Raw genomic sequence first — 13,786 nt, forward strand, 5'->3', positions numbered from 1 at the left:
ATTGGACTGTGTACTGTCTCTCATAGGTTAAGCCACCAGATAGTGCAGATGTGTCTCTGGATTCTGGTCCACTGTTCCTTTAGTCTATGGTGTGTGTGTGTGTGTGTGTGTGTGTGTGTGTGTGTGTGTGTGTGTGTGTGTGTGTGTTTGTGTGGTTTCTGTGACTTTATCAATAGGTTTGATAACTGCTAGTACGGGGAGCCCCACGAATCCATCTGTACTGCGTGCACCTCCCCCAACTTGGCTTTCCAAGCTTCCGTGTTGAGAGTGACTGATTTGCCTGTTCCCAGGCTTGTTCACTGTGGTTACCTCGGTCTTTGTCCCATCAAAGCCCTTTAAATTGAAAACCAGCCAGGTGTCTGCAGAGCCGCAGATCTGTTGGGTAATTAAATAACGCCGGGAAGGGGGAGGAGTGGGTGAGGCGAAGCCGGCCGGTTGAGTGGAGTTCCGTAAGGAAGAGTTCGACCTACACTTGAAGTCTTGCTTCTCGGGGAAGACACCGGGGGGAGTCAAAACTCTCAAATCCAGGCGGAGGAGGGCCAGACGAGGTCACCGCATGTAAATGTCGCGGGGGGTTCGGCCCAGCCCGGCGAATCGGCTGGGCGGGGTGGGGCCGCGAAGCCGCAAATCACCAGTTGAGGGCCAGAGAGCGCGCCGCGGGCTCAGAGCCGTGCTTGCCGCCGCCGGGCCGGGCGGGAGCCGGAGCGGAGCCGCGGTGCGCACCGAGCAGCCGCGCCGGCCTCTCGGCGGACGCCCGCGGACCATGAGCCGCCCGCGCTCCCGGAGCAGCTGCGGGGCGGGGCGGGCAGAGCGGCGCTGAGCCGCCACCCGGGACCCCGAGCGCCGCGCCGGGAGGTGAGTGTGCCCCGTGCGACCCTGCTCAGGCTCCCGGGCTCCCTCGCTCGTCCTGAGACGGGGCTGGGGAGTTCTTTAGAGAAAAGTTAGGCTCGGGGAAGGGCGCAGCCCGCGTGTTTGCCCCCTTGAGTCCCCATTGACTCGGCGTGGGGGTGGGGGTGGCCAAAGTAGGGATGGGACTTGTGCCCTCGGGGTCGTCGGATCCCTGAGCTCCCGGGAGTGGAGCTCCGTAATGTGCTTCCAGCATCTCCACTCTTGGGCTCCCGGACGGTAGCATCCCGGGCGCTGGCTTCCAGACCCCCTCCGGACCCCTTCCCAGTCCCGTCCCGTCCCGCCCGAGGCCGGTCTAAGTTGGGGAGATGAGGTGCCAAAGAGGACTCTGCTGGACGCCGGAGGCTTTCTCCGCTAATCTCTTGGGAAGTTTGCAAAAGAAAGTGAAGGAGCCTGCCCTGTAACCGTTGACAACATCTCCCTCCCCTCGCCTTCCCTTTGTTGAGAAAGAATGAATAGTTGGTTGTGTGGCTCCCCTTGAGTCCGGGAGGGGAAGGCAAAAAGAGGGAGGGACGGGTCGCAGCCCATCTTCCTTTACCCGTCTAGTCGACTGCCTGCCACTTAAGAAGTTTGATCAGGTGTAGACACTCCTCGAGGGCAGCCAGTGCTGGAGGACCGCGCATCACAGGACTCGGGTTTAACTGTCGCTTGAGGCGAGGTGGAAAGGGGAGCCACCCGAGTCTGTGTTTGCCTACCGCAGTTAGGCAGGAAAAGCAGAGCCCCGACTTCAGAGATTCTTTTAAACCTTGACTCTTATCTCCCAAGGTTCCACCGACCTCTCCATGGCAAGTCCACTGGGCCAGGGAAGGTCGGTTTCAAAGCTGGTTATCTCACTCTGTGTTCCCCCTGGTGGAGGTGAGATCCTGAAGGAGGCAATGCAAGGCCGAGTGGGGGAAGCCCACTGGCTAAACCGTTTGCCCACCCATGAGTGTGCCAGGAAGCCTCCTGAGGATAAAGAAAACAGTTTACCATGCCAAAGGCTCCCGCGGCACCCAGCACCGACTCCCTCACAAGTGCTGTTAAAAAGCCTGGCATTTCAAAGATGAGTAACCAAGACTGCAGTTCCTATGGATAAGAAAGAACTGCTTTGTCAGATGGGTGCTAATCTTAAGAACCTTGCTCTGTAAATCCTTCACTGTATTGCCTGAAATACAATCCATGGAAGAATTATTCATACTTCAGTCATTTGGCTAGACTTCATAAGTTTATTTCGAAAGAAAAGGATACCCCCGACTCCTAAAGCCAAGCCAAAGTTGTAAGTGGAGAAGCCAATTTTGTCTGTGGGGTCGCCCCATCTGTGGGGTGGTCCCATCATCTGCCCCTTGCTGTCTGACTTTGCAGAAGACAGGGTCACTGATTTGAATTGTAATTTCTCTGTCATGGTAAGGGCAGCTGGGGCAGTGACATTTCCAGTTTGAGATGTAAACGTTCTTGAGGCGCTTTCATCAGATTGCCATGTGAGTTCAAACTTGAAAATATCCCCCGTTTCAGAACCAGAGAAAAATCTAAGCAAGTGGGCTGTTTATCTTTGCCTCAGCTGGCAAGATCATCAGGTTTTCCTGTTCTGTTTTAGAGCAAGTGAGTTGGACCCAGCTCATTAACGTTTCAAAGCTCCGTGGCTGACCAGGAAGGCAGGCAGCAAGGCAGTTAGGAGTTTGTTGTGAGGCTCACTCATGTTTTCAGCATTCCCAGAGTCTCATACTTTCCCTATCAAGATGGAGCAGCTGACCTTTGTGTGTATTTCAGGATCTGGCAGTCAAGCCGATGGTCAAAGTCTCTGCTGGTGTTTGTTTGAAAGCATGCGTATGGTTCACTTGGTGCCTGTGCCCTTTTGTGTCTGTGTCCCTTGGCTTGGTGTGTTTACATCTGTTCTAAGTTGAAACATCTCGCTCCTCACCCTCCCCAGCGGTGGTGGGTGCTTTCATTTGTGAACTCCAGCTTCAGTGGGGACAACGGTGACTAAGCTATGCAGACATGGCCCCTGCCCTGATTGGAGGAGATGTATTCTTGCTTGCTGTGCATCAAGGACTTCATTATACGTGGTCACATTTAATTTCCACAACGACCCATGGCTGTTAACACATTTAACAAATGACCACCGACAGTTAGAGAGGGGTGTGGCTTGTCGAAAGCCTCATAGCTACCAAGGCAGAGGCAGGGTAGAGGTTTGAAGTACTAAGTACTGGCTCCAAGACCCAGGTTCTGAGTCATACCGTTTTGATTGTCAAAGACCAAATGGTACACCAGAGTGTTTAATGGCATCCCCACAGAAACATCTGCAAGTGGAGACTACACGGGAGTCCGAGTTACTGTTCTAGCCCTTAGTCCCAGGCTTCTGCCTGTGTGGGACTGCAACCCTTCTCCTGCCTGGGGCTGCCTTAGATCTTCTCTTGCCTGGTCCCTTATCTTTTTTTCCTCACATCTCATGCCATTGGTAACTCTTCAGAAAGGCCCTGCCAGACCATCACATCATCAAGTTATCTTTTCCTCCAACCAGCATCCTCTGTCATTTCTCTGTTCTGTTTTGAATTCTTTGGAGTGCTTACAACTTGGGTATTGCCTGGTTTATTTTCTTGTTTATGTGGTGTGGTTGGACTCCCTACATCTCAGCTCAGGCGTCTCGAGAGCAGAGTGTTATTATAGCCCCATCCCTGGTACACTCTAAGCCCTCACAGAAAATGTTTTGAGTGAATGAATGTTATTCCTCCAAACTGGGAAAATGAGCTTGAACTACCAACACTTACTGTCAGCTTCCTATATAAATTTTAACCTGGCAAGGTCAGGGATCATTTCTACATTATTATTATTAATATTATCAATACTATTACTATTATTGTCTTGAAGACCATGCACAGTGTCAGCCATATTTGAGGCTTTCCAGCGTTTGATTCTGTTGCCCAGGTTGACAGTTTGAGTGACAGGTACTCTCTGCCAAGGAGAATCCCCAGGGTAGTGCTTCTCAATCCTGGCTTCAGATTGGGCAATGCTGTAGAGCTTTAAAAATGCTGATGCTGGTGTCCTGCCCGCAGAGATTCTGATTTTAGAATCTGGTTTGTGGTTGAGCCACACTGTAAATATTCCCTATAGGAGTCTTAACATGCAGCCAGACCGAGCCCTAGGTTTTGATATTTTAGAGCTCACCCTCTGCCTTGGTCCCGATAGGCTTGAGGCAGCCATGGTGAGAAGTAGGGCTGTCATTCATGTCTTGTTGATGATTCCTGGTAGCGTGGGAGATACTTTCACATCCTCTGTCATAGGTGACTGTAGCTGAAGTTTTCCTGGTCCTGCCTGGCCCACGGTCAGGACAAATCTCTCTCACCCACCAGTCCCACAGTCGCTTAGACCCAACCGAGTAAACACACAGAGACTTATATTATTTACAAACTGTATGGCCATGGCAGGCTTCTTGTTATCTAGTTCTTCTATCTTAAATTAACCCATTTCTATTAGTCTATACTTTGCCAAGTGGCTTGTGGCTTACCTGTACCTTACATCTTGCTTGTCATGGTGGCGGCTGGCAGCGTCTCTGCCTCAGCCTTCCACTTCCCAGAATTCTCCTCTCTCCTTGTCCCGCCTAGACTTCCTGCCTGGCTACTGGCCAATCAGTGTTTTATTTATACAGAGCGATATTCACAGCAGGTGACAACACTCAGTGCTCTGGATTCTTCCCTTTGTGTTGATGACTCCATGTCTAACATAACAGAATCTGGCCTACACGGAACTGTCCCCTGGCGCCTCACACACAGCTCCAGTTGGTGACCTTATCTTCCTCCTGCCTGGACCCCTTCTGAAACCACTTGTGCTAAGGCACCATGCCGTCCCCCATGGCCACGGCTTTGCCTCCCTTCCTTCCAACCAGAGACCTTGAGCTTCTAATAATCCTTTGCTCTGTCCTGTCCTTTCTCTTGGCCACTTCCTGAGGTCCGAATCCTTCATTGTTCTTCCTGGCTTACTGCCACCTGCCTGAGCGACAGCCTGGCTTCCTTGTCCCTTTCCAGACTCACGAGAGTCACCTGCCCAGGTGCAGTCTGGGCCCCTCCTCTGCAGGTCTTTCCTGGCGCTCGCCAGTCAAGTCCAGACACTTGGGCAGAACCCTTGAGACTCCATGGCCTTGTCCTAAGCTGTAGGTCTTTCAGGAAACGTTTCTCAGCCTCTCCACTTGGCCTGCCGTGACCCAGTGTGTGGGGTTGCTTCCATTGCATGGGCCTGGTGTCACAGTGTCCTCTCAGAAGGCTTTTCCTGAGACGTTCAGAATTTTGTCTCTCGTCTTTTGGCTCTCTAGGAGTACTTCTGTCAAAGTTAACTGTTGTTCCTTCCGGCTCGAGGGTTGCTGTTTGTGAGTTCTGGGTTGGGGCTCCCTGTATGTTATGTCGAGTACTACTTAAGTGTCTGTTGAATTAGAAATAGGAAAGGCAGATGTTAACACTTTGTGACCAGAGGATGTCTTGAGGTGTGGGGTACTCAAGGGCATGGTAGAGCCTTTTAGTGCGATGGCAAATTCCAAATCAAACTTGGGTGTCCAGAGAGGCCACGCACCAGAGTCACTGGGGCTAAAGTCACTTTTGCTCTTCTTGGCTCATGGAAATAGACTTGGTCAACAGCGTGTGTGTGGCCTTTACACATGAAGATGTTTTGTGTGGTGCTAATGGGGTGTGCTGTGGTTCTCTCCACCCCCACGCCCCCCAGTTATCTCTGAGGTGATGCAGGCCTGTCCGTGAAGAAGAAAGAGCCTTGAACAGAGTGAGTTCACTGCTGTGAGGGGTGGGGGCCTGCTGCTTGGTGTGCGTCACTGGTGGTCAGGTAGAGGGCTAGGGAGTTTCGATTTCTTTCTTTTAATAACAATGATTAACACTGAGTAAGTGCTGACAGTGTGCCAGGAACTGGCCAGGACAGGACGGGAGGGGCCCTCCCTCCCAGGACTCACCGCCCTGTTTTTCTCCATCCCTGTGAGCCAAGCCTTCTATGTGGTCTCACGTGCCGCGGACAAGCCTCTGAATTAGCAAGGATGAGAAAGGACGGAGGTCAGGGTTAGGACTGTATCCTTGAGTGTATCCTACCCAGGTCCCAGCGCTGGCAGACTTTTCTCTGTTGCACGGGGCAGTGGATTCGTGTGGCTTCGCATACAAAGTGGGTTTCCTTTGCAAACTCCCTTCATCCCGCTGCTACCACCTCAGGGAGCTCACAGAGTGGTCTCTGGTGAGGCCAAGTCGACAGTTCCGTAGAGAGCCAAGGCTAGTGAGTGAGGAATAGGTGCCGGGACCTGAGAATGGGCCGTGGAGTCCAGCTGTCCCGCGGTGACGTGCAGATCCTGGTAGGATGTCATAGGCCATGTAGGACATCTTCTGGGACTTTAGGTATCCAGGGCAATGCTACAATTGGATTTGTATGTTGGCCTAGATGGGTCTTGTACAATTTGGCGTAGGTCAAAGCTATCCTTTGGAGCTTTAGCACTGTTCAAGGCCAGTGAGACTGCCGGCCATACGTGGGGACAGTTGGAGCTGGTATTGCCTTCTCCCTGGAAAGTTTCCTCTTTTTCTGTGCCCCCCACCCCTTTCTTAGGGTCTCTGCCTTCCCTTTTTCTTCTTCCCTGACTTTACATGCACCTGTGGGCACTGCTTAACCCTGCTGGTGGCCGGCAGGTTCCTGACTCCTCTTGGAAAGAATCGACAGGGTGTTACCACCTGATGGCTTTCCGGTACAACTGAGCATGCTGATGTGTGGAAGAAAGAGCCGCCCCTGACCTCTGACCCCTGTCCCTGCCTTGGTTAATTAGAGTACACTGATTTATTTATAAAGCATCCAGTCTTTGCCAGAAAAGCTGCCCTATCATTGTGGGTAGCACAGTTTTGGTCTGGCACGGTAGAAAATCCCAGCAGCTAAAGAATTCCGGCCATCTCTGCCTGTCTTATCATTTGCAGGGTGGTGGGAATCAGGGTAGCCATCACCTAACAATTTATAGTATTTCTCCTGGTATTTATTACTGAACCTATCAGTTCTTCCATATCAGTCTTTTTCCTTAATTGCATCCCCCCACTGCAATAATGATAAAGATGGCCCACATGCCTCTAACAGCTCTGAGATGTGCTCATCTATTTGGATTTGCTGCCCACCCAGTTGAATTTCTCTACAGAATCCTGAAAGAGAGAGATGAACAAACTATCCATGCTTACAATGTTCCACTAGTGATGCCTTCAGGCATTATTTACCTTTTGATGTTTCATGGTTTTTTTTTTTTTTTTTTTTTTTTTTCCAGTTTCTTCCATACGCTTGAAGTTGATTCTTGTGGATGGTTATCTTAGCTTGATCCTTCCCTCTATTTTCCCTCGGCAGAGTTGAGAATCATGGCGGCGGGAAAATTTGCAAGCCTTCCCAGAAACATGGTTGTGAATCACCAGTTCCCCTTGGCCTCGTCCATGGACCTTCTGAGCAGCAAGTCCCCTCTGGCTGAGCATCGCACAGATGCCTATCAAGACGTGTCTATACACGGCACTCTTCCACGGAAGAAAAAAGGCCCTCCTCCCATACGGTCCTGTGACAGTGCCAGCCACATGGGTACCCTCCCCCACTCCAAATCACCACGACAGAGCTCACCTCTGACCCAGGACATCATCCAGGAAAACCCACTGCAAGACTGGAAAGGGGAAACTTTCACCTTCAGGTAACTCCTGTCATTTTATGAGTGAAAATTATTTGTCTAGAGGGCTTTATGTTAACCGTATGCAAAGCTGTATGACTCCCTCCTTCCCTATCTCTCTTCCTTTCTCCTTCCTTCCTCCTTCCTTCCGGTGTCAGAGGACCCAGGGCCTTAGACGTGTGAGGAAGTGCTCTCCCTGAGCTCCATCCCTCACCCGGGTGACTAGTGTAACTTCTGCAGCCTTCACTGCGCCTTAGCTGTTACCAACTGATACAACCAGACTTGTTTTGTCTTTATTTCTCCCTATCTCCCCTCCTCGGCTACTGTTGAAGCAAATCTCATTTTCGAATAAACCTATTTTATCTAAGTATATTTTCGAATGTGCCTTTTAAGGATAAGGATTCTGATTTAAAGTATAACTAACCGCAACTTAAATATAACAGCTTTAAAAAAACCATTTCTTCATATCATCTAATATTTGAGATCTAAAGGATTTAAAAATCTAACTTGCTACATTAAAACTCTTAAAAGAAAACACATTTAAAAAAATCACAGCATTGGATTAAACCACATTTAATTCTGTAGCAATGCCAAGGTATATGTAAGTCAGGATCCAGATTTCCTTTAGTTGCTACTACGCCAAAATTAAAATTTGTGTGGCTGCATTACCGGATCCGCTCATGACAGTGTTGTGGAAGGATGGATTTCTCCTGCTGAGGCCAGGCCTCTGCTAAGGAAGCCTCACAGCTGGGAATGCTGCTTCTCTGGCTTCCTGGTGGCTGGGCTGGGTTGCCTTCTGCTCCTGAGAGCCGGTTCGGGAACTGGGCTCTTTTCCGGTACATGAGTGGCCTGTGATGGTATCGGGTAAAGAGAGGGCAGTTTCCTCCCTTATCTTTCTTGTTCCCCCTTGTAGCAAAGAAAGCTACTCTGATCCTGCTCATTTTTTGGTTCCATCTATATATTGGAGTATATTGATCTTATAGGCCCCAGGGTCTCATCAGGAAAGTTCTCCCCAGGCCCAGTGAGTATTTAAAGTGTCGGTTCAGCATTGCAGACACTCTAGCAGCCGCAGTCTTGGAGTAATGTGCTTGTGTCCTCTTGCATCTGAAGCAACGCCCTCTCTGAACTGCATTTCAGTGAGAGATCAGATACAAGTAATTAAATAAGGCAACTCAGGATTACACTAAACGCTGTGGAAAGAAAAAGTTGACATGCTGGCCACAGATGGACATAGGTAGTCATTGCTTTGTATTTGTAAAGGCCATTAGGACACGATTTTAGATCTAAGAGGACTACTTACTTTGACACGTGTAGGCTCTTCCAAAGGCAGAGAACTGGAGTTCAGAGCAAGTTCGGTGTGTTTGCAAAGCCTGGAGAAAGCTGGAGTGGCCTGTAACTGGAGGGTTAAGTTGAGAGGTGGACATTTGGGACACTGGGGTTTGGGGAATGGGCAGACAAGCTTGGAGCATCGCCGGGCGGTGGTGGCACATGCCTTTAATCCCAGCACTTGGGAGGCAGAGCCAGGCAGAGCTCTGTGAGTTCGAGGCCAGTCTGGTCTACAGAATGAGATCCAGGACAGGCTCCAAAGCAACACAGAGAAACCCTGTCTCGAAAAACAAAACAAACAAACAAAAAGAGTGGAGCATCAATTTCAGTTTCATAATGTTTGTAGGAGGAAAGTAGGTGAAGCCCAGGTATTCTCCATGGGCAGTTGTTAGAGAGCCCTGGAGTGTTTCCTGGAGAATGGAAAGCGATGGCCACCTCTGGGGCACCCAGATGTGTGGTTTCCTAACAGAGGGAGCCTGCAGGCAGCCTGCTGCTGAAATGAACAAATACCTGAGTGCATTATTGTTAAGAAGGCCCTGCTGGCATCCAGTAGGCAAGGATGGAGAAGGACCGCCAGACACAAGCTCCAATCAATGTCTAATCAAGATGCAGAGGCAGAACTGGCTGCTGTGATTGGCTTACTGGGGAGCACGTTTTCTTACCTAATCTCTTCTGGAGCTAGCTATCTGCCATGTACCAGACACAGACCGTTCACAGAGCCACACCTTAAAACTGTGAGGTCCTCCCTGACCTGAGGCCAGCTCAGGGGTGGTGGGAGTGGGTGGGGGGTGGGGGAGCGGAGAGCGGGGCTGCTCGGGAGGAGGTGGTAATAGGGTCGCCTCCTACCTCCAGGAAGTTCTTCAATAAACACCCAAGGTCCAAACTGCCAACCTGCCTGGAGTTCAAAGCTTTCTTATTTGAAAACGGACTTGGACAGAGGTCAGAGCTCTGTAAAAGATCTTATCAGAGGGCGGACACAAGTCCTGAGTTTCAAGTCCTGGCTGCAGATTTAGCAAGTCCTGCCGACTTAGGGTTTGCGTATTGTTCACAGCTCCAATAATCTACATTCATACCTTCTTTTCTTTACTCAAAAAAAAAAAATCATACTATTTAGGATAAATACAAGAAGTACTAAGTGCATCTCCCACACAAATCACTGAGAGTGGGAAGGCCATGGGTTGTGTGTGAAATGCCCTAGAAGTCCGACCCGTTGAGATTCATTATCAACAGAATCATTTTCCATGTCTTTTTTTTTTTTAATCTCTCCTTGATTTTTAAGAGTTCAGAGTACATGATGTTTTTTTCTTCTTTTAAAAATATTCCAGCAAGATTATGAGCTACCTCATTCCTTTTTGTAATAAACCATGGTCTGAGGAAAGACTCTGTACATGGGTGGTTAGAGATAAGGAGTGTAAATGAGAACCTGAGGTCCTGGAGAATGTCACAACAGAAACTCAGTGAACGGTAGAACATCTCCATCTGATCCGGCTTACAGCTGAAGGCAGCCGGGCAAACGGCAGCCACCCACAGTTAGTTTCAGTTTGCAGTGACCCAGCCAGATGCAGAGGATGGACACGTTCCATCACATTTGGCCTTGACCTGGCAATGGCAGGTCCTCGTGGACATCCTAGACACCCTCTTTGTGTGTACCCCACCAACACTCCAGACAGGTGCCTCTTTGTTTTGTAAATCTCCATCTGCACTTCTGGAGTTTCAGTTACCCAGCTGTTAGCTAAAATATTAAATGAAAATTCTAGAAATAATTTACAAAATTTCAGTGTGGACCACACTAAGTGGCATGGAAAAAAAAATCTCCCTATGTTCTGTTCTGTTCCACTCAGGACAAGAATCTTGTTCTGGTGCAGTGTCCCCAAACTATATATGGTAGCTCCCATTAGTCACTTAGAAGCCGTGTTGACTGTTTGTGTTCAGATAGCCATGTTTGACTTCATAATGGCCCCAAATCACAAGAGTAGTGATGTTGGCAATTCAGATATGCCAAAGAGCAGCTCTAAAGAACTGTTTTAAAAGTGAGAATTGAAAGGTTTTAACTAAAAAAAAAAAGTATGTTGAAGTTGCCAAGATGTACAGAATATTATTATGCATGTTATAGTTTCCTTTTGCTGTTGTTATTTTACTGTGCCTGATTTATAAATTATACTTGGTCATAGCTGTGTGTCTAGGACAAAACAGCATGCACAGGGTCCAGAACTATCTCATCTTCTAGCACCGTTGGGAGATAAGGGACTATACTGTATTCTGACTTGTTGCAGATTTGCTGTTTTTACAATGGACATGCTTAGTTTATTAATCATTAAACTGTGACCGTTATTGTAATTGCAAACGAATTGAACATCCATCCCACGGGAGGCCTTGAACAAAGTAGATAATCTCCCTTGTGTCCCAAATGTTTACAGTTCTTAAGCTGACATATCCACACAGATCATATGCTCCATTTTATAAGTAAGCCATGCACAAAGAAAGTCATACAATATAAAAGGGTACTATTAATATTCTTACATTTTATAGCTTTAAAATACCTTAAAGAGCTGGGTGGTGGTGGCAAACGCCTTTAATTCCAGCACCTGGGAGGGAGAGGCAGGCAGATCTCTGTGAATTCAAGGCCAGCCTGGTCTACAGAGTGAGTTCCAGGACAGTCAGAGATACACAGAAAAAAACCTGTCTCAAAACCAAAACCAAAAAAAAAAAAAAATATATATATATCTTAAAGGGTATATCTTATTGGAACAGCAAAACCTGTATAAGACATGGCAGATCTCCTTCTTCCCCTCCTCCTCCTCTTCCTTCCCCTTCTCCTCCTCCCTCTCCTCCCCCTCCCCCCTCTTCCTCCTCTCCCTTCCCATCTTGCTCTTCTTCCTCCCCCTCCTCATCCTTTTCATCACCATCATCATCAGTGTGGAATGGGTTGTGAGCTCTTGAGGCACCTAAGCATACACCCTAGAGGATAACTGAATGTGGTGGGAAGGGATGGTGCTTGTTGGCCGCTCCCCAGACACTGTGCTCCACAGCCTCCAAGAACGATGGTGACAGCTGTGGGCACTCCCGAACTGTCTGCTTGAATGGAAGAGGGGAGTCTCCCATCTAACACCCTAACACCTCAGACACCTCGTAGCTTTCTTGTTGTCTTGGCCGCCCTTGGATGTACTTGTGGTTTTGAAAAGTGGCCAGAGCCAGAAGCCAGAGAGTTCTTAAGCCTGCTGCTTGATGTCACAGGGGAGCCTTTGTTCCATACGCACAGCCAGGCTTCTCCAGGAGGCCTCCAGACAGGATTTCCTCTTGATATTAGCGTCATTGGTCGCTGTCCCTTTGATTCATTTATCTTCAGGGATGGATTTGTGTTTGAATCTAGAACCCTCCTTGAGCTGAGGGCAGGCCAGTTCCTGCTGGGATGTCTGTGTTGTCAGGATCACTGAGCGATCAGTGCTTGGGCCCTTTTCCTGCCTGTGGGTATGTGGAGGCATGCATTCCCGGGAACAGCTGTGAGGGGCTAATTCCTTCCGCATCGTGTGCTGTGGGCACATGTGGCGGGACAATGTGGGGTTTCATTAGTTTGCACGACGCGTTCTGACTGACTGGGCACAAGTGTTGTAACCGACAGTGGGCCGCAAAGTCTGTGCAATTATTCTTGGTGAAAACCGGCTTGCTTTCCCAGACAGTAAGTAACCTACCACACCACCACAGCAGATCCTTAGGGAGGTGGAGCTGGGGGATCAAGCCCCCCGATCCATGCAGACTTTTCTCTGAAAATCATTTCAAAGACATGGCTCTGGGCTGTCAGCGCCCTCATCTGGAAAATTCTCCAACTATGGCCTTCTCCTTGACAAGCAAGATGTTGTCCCAGACACACCAGTAAACCACCCTTTCCTCTCAGAGATAACTGGAAGATCCACAGTGCACTGGGCCACCTCGGTGTCTACAGTTTGTGCATGTCACACCTGCCACCTACCAGTTGCCGACTTTTCATATGTAGAGGAAAGACTGGCTTTTGAGTTTTAAAAATGTATCTAGTAGATTAATAGATGCTGTTTAATAAAAGGTTCACTTATTGGGTGATTAGGGTAACGTTGGCTTTTTAATAACTCTGAGCATAAGAATGTCTCTAGAAAATAACAGCCCATGGGTTGAGTTTTCCTAACGTTTGGAAATGCCCCCGTGATGTTCAGATGCAGCTGTTGTGGATGGGCTACTGTTTCCCAGAAATGGTGTATGGCCTGGCCCTGGTAGTCCCTGGTGTGCTGAGGCTGGGAGCAGATGGGTCAGAGGTGAACCTGTCCCTCAGCTTATCCTGCTTCTTTCTTGAAGGAGACCAGAGAATGAGCTGCCCAGAGGTCTACCAGCTGCCTGATGGTAGCCCTAAATCCTGTCCTGACAAGGAGCTGGGGGGCTGGGGTCTGTGCATTCCCAGCTGTTCTGGGAGAAAGGAAAAGATTAAAAAAAAAAAAAAAAAAAAAACCAAAACAAAACCAAAACCAAAAACACTGATTGTAAACCACAACCAAGAAAATGACCAGAGAGTGACACAACCCAGTCCTTGTCAACTGAACTTCTTAAATCCCAACTCCCCCCCACCCCTTCCGGGGCAGACCTGCTCTAACTCAGGCTTCTTCCAGACTCACCCGTGCTATTTGGGAAGGGCTGTGCTTTAATCTTAGCTGTTTACCTCCCACAGTAGCTGCTAAGGCGCACTGTAAATAGATCCACAGCTACGCCAGTGAATCCGCCAGCCATCCCAGTCTGGCCAGGATATGCACTCTGGAGAATCTGTAGTTTGCTTTTGTTCAGTGGAAGGAAAGGTTGTCTTCCGGGGACGCGGACTAGATGACCTCCACACCCTCAGGGCACAGCCACTCTGTGGGTTGTAATGGTCATCATCCAGCCTCACCTATAGAATTGAAAGCA

General features: G+C 49.0%; 1 protein-coding gene across 1 annotated transcript in view; it reads left to right on the forward strand.

The window, feature by feature from the left end:
- The first annotated feature begins 439 nt into the window (after positions 1-439).
- Bcar3 (BCAR3 adaptor protein, NSP family member) overlaps positions 440-13,786 on the forward strand; it is a 113,040-nt gene continuing 99,693 nt past the window's right edge. The window contains exons 1-2 of the mRNA XM_016010104.3: positions 440-855; positions 7,237-7,564. Of these exons, the coding sequence (XP_015865590.1) occupies positions 7,248-7,564 (317 nt within the window). The 5' untranslated portion in view covers positions 440-855; positions 7,237-7,247. The remainder of the gene's footprint in view (positions 856-7,236; positions 7,565-13,786) is intronic.

The sequence above is a fragment of the Peromyscus maniculatus genome, chromosome 6 (genome assembly GCF_049852395.1).
Source record: "Peromyscus maniculatus bairdii isolate BWxNUB_F1_BW_parent chromosome 6, HU_Pman_BW_mat_3.1, whole genome shotgun sequence".
Lineage (NCBI taxonomy): Eukaryota > Metazoa > Chordata > Mammalia > Rodentia > Cricetidae > Peromyscus > Peromyscus maniculatus.